Source organism: Emys orbicularis, chromosome 19 (assembly GCF_028017835.1).
Source record: "Emys orbicularis isolate rEmyOrb1 chromosome 19, rEmyOrb1.hap1, whole genome shotgun sequence".
NCBI classification, from domain to species: domain Eukaryota; kingdom Metazoa; phylum Chordata; order Testudines; family Emydidae; genus Emys; species Emys orbicularis.
Genome location: NC_088701.1, coordinates 112,071 through 118,070, shown reverse-complemented (window position 1 = coordinate 118,070; position 6,000 = coordinate 112,071). Strand labels below are relative to the sequence as shown.

Below are 6,000 nucleotides of genomic sequence, written 5' to 3'. Positions count from 1 at the left end.
AGGGGTGCGGGGTATATGAGGGGGCTCAGGGAAGGAGGTTGGGGTGCAGGAGGGGTGCAGACTGCGGGAGGGGGCTCAGGGCAGGGGGTTGGGGTGTGTGTGGGGTGTGGCAGGGGGTTGGGGTGCACAGGGGTGCAGGGTGCAGCAGGGAGCTCAGGGCAGGGGGTTGGGGTGCAGGGTGTACGAGGGGGCTCAGGGCAGGGAGTTGGGGTGCAGGAGGGGTGCAGGGTGCAGGAGGGGGCTCAGGGCAGGGAGTTGGGGTGCAGGAGGGGTGCGGGGTGCAGGCAGGGAGCTTAGGGCAGGGAGTTGGGGGGCGGGGTGCAGGAGGGGTTCGGGCTCCGGCCCGGCGCCACTTACCTAAAGCCGTTCCGGGGTGGCAGCAGCGCGCACCGGGGCCAGGGCAGGCTCCCTGCCTGCCTGCCCTGTCCCCGGCCCCGCGTCGTTCCAGGAAGCGCAGCGGCCCCGGGCGGAGGGTTCCACATGTGCTGCCCTTGCCGTGCCTCCAGGTACCTCTCTTGAAGCTCCCATTGGCTGCGGTTCCCCGTTCCCGGCCAATGGGAACTGCGGGGGGCGGTGCCTGGAGGCAAGGGCAATGCACGGAGCCCCCCGCCCGGGGGCCACAGGGAAGTGGTGCCGGCCGCTTCTGCAGAATGGCGTGGGGCCCGCTGCGCCACAGAGGGCAATCTCGTGGGCCGGATCCAAAGCCCTGCGGAGCCAGAACCGGCCCGCGGGCCGTAGTTTGCCCACCCCTGTGCTAACAGAAACTCTCTAGGCAATAAAGGGAAAAATGTGAGTGTGAGAACAGGAGGAAATGTTCTCTGGGGCATTTCTGTCCAATAATGTCCCCATTATAATATAAACAGACCTATTATATGAATAGATGTCAGTGAGGAAAAGGAAATGCCTCTCCTCAGGCTGCATCTTTAATCCTGGCATGGTTGTCTCATTTCCCCAGCCACATGTTGTTCCCTGTTCAGAATCCTCCAGTTGCCACTGAGATCCTGAGACTTTGTGAAGATACAAATGTCTATACTAACTTGTGCTGCAGTAAAGCTACCCTCTTGTGTCTGGAAAGAGTTGAGTCCTGTTTCAGGATAACCACAAGCCTAGCATATGTATGTACCGCTGGAACTTCATAATTCCATATCAGGACAGAGCACTTCCTCTGTCTCCTTCTTTTTCCTTGTCTTCTTGTCCAGCTTGTACTTGAGGCGGCGGATCGGATCGGTGATGCTCCTCTTGGCCAAGTCATCGAAGTCCTCTGCCAAGAGAAAGCTCCTGTCAACCAGCTCAGCGGCCTCCTGCCAGTTCCTGAAACAGGCAGTGCCCAAGCACCTGATCTCCTCCACAGCATTCCCAGCAATCACCTCCCCGCTTGGCTTCAGCACCACCACTACAGGTGTGTTGGACACAGCAAACCTCAACTCCAGCTCCCTAGAAATCAACAAGGGAAGAAACCTTAAATCACAAAGCCCAGAGCTCCATGGGCAAGGCACTGAAGACATTATACCCCTTCTGCTGGGAAGAGTGATGGGGATACCCATGTTGCTGCTTCCCTTCCTGCTGCCGCATTGTGGGGTGAGTTTCCAAACCTCCTTTTTAGGTGATTAATTGCATGATGCGTACAGTATCTTCTCTGGGAAGGAAAACACTCCTGACTCCTAAGGGCAGCATGGGAGTGGTCTATGAACTGGAAGTGAGCTAGAAATCCTGCTTTCTTGTCCTACTTCTCATAATGACTCTGTGTACAGACTTGGGCAGATCACTTCCCCTCTCTGTGCCAGCAAATGGGGCTAATATGATTGACCCGCCTCACAGAGGGATGTAAGAACTAACTAGTTAAAATTCGTAAGAAGCGTTGAAGCTGTAACATGCTCAGGTTTATTGTCAAGTGGGCAGGCAGCATTCGAAGTCACTACTATTTACATTGCTGTTTATTCTGCCACTAATGTGGGTACAATATTTTGGTGCATGTTTCCCTTTTGCTTTACGTGTTTTCTAGTGTCTCACAAGAAGCCTGGTGGGACAATCTCTCTGTTGGATCCTTTAAGAGCAAGAAATAAACAGGCACTATAAAAGAACACAAAACACTCAGTATCCAGATTGCCAGAAAACACCAATTGTAACAAAGCTTTGAGGGTCTAGAAATCACAGCACTAGATGAGCCTTTATGGCTCTGACTCCTTAGGAATATATCAAAAAACTGCTTAAAAACAACTATAACAAAACACTTTGTACTTATCCAGCTCCCTGTACATACCTAGGTCACTTCACCCAGGTAACAATGAGCGTTGCAAAATGATAAAGCATTATCTCCATTTTGCAAAGCAACAAACCGGCAGGAGGGGTGAAAAGCTTGCCGAAGACCACATAGCGAGTCAGTGGCAGAGATAAGAATAGAGTCAGGGTACTCTGCTGCTAAGTCCTCTGGACAACACTGCCTCTCACAGAGAAGAGTTTGTTGTAAACAAACTGCACTGATGCTGATCCAGCTTTATTTATTCCTGCTGTCTATATTTCTTCAAAGCCTCCCTCCTCATTACACCCACTTTGTATTATTTTCCCTCTCGTACAACTGGAATCTCTCCCCACTCTTCTGCTTCAGATGGTCTTCTTTCTTTGTTCAAACCACCCTTAAAACTCACTCCTTTCACAAAAGACTGCCAATAATAGCCCACGAAACAGACTTTTAAAATACATGTGCTACCATGAGTCTGAAACCTCAACCTAGGGACAGCTGGGCCTAGTAGAGTGATCTTGAGACTGGGAGTCAGAACTCCTGATTTCTAATTCTGGCTATGCCCCTTTGATTCACTGTGTGGCCTTGAACAACTCACTTCCCCTTGCTGAGCTTCAGTTTCTCCATCTATAATAATGGGGACCCAACTCCTTCTGCAGATAAAGAGTGCTAGATAAGTGCCAAGTGCTGTTATCATCTGTGTGTCAGTTGTGAACTGTTATCTGTGTCTGATTAGATTAAATTATCTGTCTTGTTGGTTTATTAAGATCTTACCTTTTGAACTCATCCTGGAAGGGTAAGAACAGCCACCTTTTTGGCATGGTCTTCAGGAACTTTTCTTGCTTCTCCTCTGTCTCATCCTGAGACACGTACACCAGGACCAGCTGGGAAGCCCTTTCCACATAAAATTCATCAGTGAGTCTCACAAAGAAATCTCTGAGGACAGGTGAAAACTCCTGGCATCGAGTGCATTCACCAGATCCAAAATACAGCAGCATCACTTTGTTATCCAGTCTCTGGCTACGTTCACGCTCAGTGTCCACTTCATCACAGTCCTTGTTGTTTGTAATCAGGATCTTCCCAGTAAAAAGGGAAACCATGGCTAGCTAAACCTAGGAGATCAGGCTGATAAAAGGTTAGTTAATAAGTAATTACAACTGATCAATTTGAGGCTCTTTTGCAATGAAGGCAGGATTCCATCCCTATGTCTGGGAGTTCAGTGTGAGGAAAGATTGCACAGCCTCTTCAGGGAACCTCCACCCTGTTGCGTCCCCTCATGAAGTCTCCAGGAGTTTGTCAGTAAGATCATTCCTTCTACATACTGTTCCCTTCACAATGCTGTCAGAAAATGCACCAGTTCTGCTGCTGCTCAGGCTCTGCCCGGGTTTACAGTAAATCCAATAGTTTTCCTGTTGTGCTTCATCTCCCACCCTATTAATAGTACCTGACACATCAAACTCTGCAAAGACTTCTTTAATCTTCTTAAACTGTTGACCTGGCTCCTGTGGGGCCATTCAGAGCAGCTGTTAAACGATTACAGAAATGCACCAGCATCTGTCATTGGTACAAGCTGTAACAATTCCCTGGTAGGAAAGCAGGGTGGGGGGATGGTTGTTGCTAAAGGAAGCAGGAGAGAAGGGGAGCATCTTTACAATCTTTGGTATGCCACTGAGGACATTCTTAAATAGAGATATTCAAGGACAACCCTGTGCATTGCTTTTACACAAAACATGCTTTCCTGGTGTGAGATGCATCTTATAAGGATGATGATGTGAATCTGATTTCCAACAATTGTACTTTCATATAAATGCTCTTCAAGAGGACAGAAAAATCGCTCTTTAAAAAGAGAAAAAAGAGTTTGGGTCCATTATGCTCATGATCTTTGAAGAGGAATTAGTGTTAACATGAAAAACCGTTTTAAGATCTCAAATCAATAACATACTAGCCTGATAAGTTTATACAGTGTTGTATATAATAGGTAAGCTCCAGCTGTGTTCAGTGCTATATGATAAGCTTATGCCAAAGATATATGGAGTTTAATACCTTGTAAAATAAAATATTAGAAAATCTGTGTGTTTTATATCCACTTGCAAAATCTTGAGCTCAGAGTTGTTTCTCTTGCTACTGAGATCACAAACACCTAAAGTAGAGGTGGCAATGCAGAGAAATGTTTGTTTTAGGTGTGTATGATATCAGTTGCTCTGGCAGGAAAACAAAGAACCCTAGACTCAGGACTTGACAGATAAAAATAACTGATTTTCAAATACTGTTTAATACATATAGTTAGGGCTGTCAAGCGATTAAAAAAATTAATCACAATTAATCGTGCTGTTAAACAATAATAGAATACCATTTATTTAAATACTTTTGGATGTTTTCCACATTTTCAAATATATTTCAATTTCAACACAGAATACAAAGTGTACAGTGCTCACTTTATTTTATATTTGCACTGTAAAAATAAGAAATAGTATTTTTCAATTCACTTAATACAAGTACTGTAGTTCAATCTCTTTATCATGAAAAGTTGAACTTATAAATGTAGAATTATGCACAAAAAATAACTGCATTCAAAATAAAACAATGTCAAACTTTAGAGCCTACAAGTCCACACAGTCCTACTTCTTGTTCAGCCAATTGCTCAGACAAACAAGTGTGTTTACATGTGCAAAAGACAATGCTGCCCGCTTCTTGTTTACAATGTCACCTGAAAGTGAGAACAGGCGTTCACATGGCACTGTTGTAGCTGGCATTGCAAGATATTTACATGCCAGATGTGCTAAAAATTCGTATGTCCCTTCATGCTTCAACCACCATTCCAGAGGACATGCGTCCATGCTGATGATGGGTTCTGCTCAATAACAATCCAAAGCTGTGCAGATCAACGCATGTTCATTTTCATCATCTGAGTCAGATGCCAGCAGCAGAAGGTTAATTTTCTTTTTTGGTGGTTCGGGTTCTGTAGTTTTTGCATTGGCGTGTTGCTCTTTTAAGACTTCTGAAAGCATGCTCCACACCTGGTCCCTCTCAGATTTTGGAAGGCACTCCAGATTCTTAAATCTTGGGTCGAGTGCTGTAGCTATCTCTAGAAATCTCACATTGGTACCTTCTTTGCATTTTGTCAAATCTGCAGTGAAAGTGACTTAAAACAAACAACATGCTGGGATATCATCAGAGACTGCTATAATATGAAATATATGGCAAATGCAGGTAAAACACAGAACAGGAGACACAATTCTCCCCCAAGTTGTTCAGTCGCAAATTTAATTAACTCATCATTTTTTTAACAAGCATCATCAGCATGGAAGCAAGTCCTCCAGAATGGTGGCCAAAGCATGAAGGGGCATACGAATGTTTAGCATATCTGGTATGTAAATACCTTGCAAAGCTGGCTACAAGAGGGCCATGCGAACGCCTGTTCTCACTTTTGGGTGACATTGTAAATAAGAAGCAGGCAAACAGTATCTCCCGTAAATGTAAACAAACTTGTTGTCTTAGTGATTGACTGAACAAGAAGTAGGACTGAGTGGATTTGTAGGCTCTAAAGTTTCACATTGTTTGTTTTTGAGTGCATTTATGTAACAAAAAAAAATCTACATTTGTAAGTTGCACTTTCACGATAAAGAGATTGTACTACAGTACTTGTTTGAGGTGAATTGAAAAATACTATTTCTTTTATTATTTTCACAGTGCAAATATTTGTAATAAAAATATAAAGTGAGCACTGTACACTTTGTATTCTGTGTTGTAATTGAAATTAA

The 6,000-nt window shown here is 44.8% G+C and overlaps 1 protein-coding gene across 1 annotated transcript; it reads right to left on the bottom strand.

Annotated features, from left to right (window-relative positions):
• Nucleotides 1-1,133: 1,133 nt before the first annotated feature.
• Nucleotides 1,134-3,339, bottom strand: NXNL1 (nucleoredoxin like 1). Its single transcript, XM_065419606.1, has 2 exons — nt 3,014-3,339; nt 1,134-1,434 (listed from the first exon to the last, which is right to left on the bottom strand). The coding sequence occupies exons 1-2, from the start codon at nt 3,337-3,339 to the stop codon at nt 1,134-1,136; spliced, it is 627 nt and encodes a 208-aa protein (XP_065275678.1).
• Between the last annotated feature and the right edge of the window lie 2,661 nt (nt 3,340-6,000).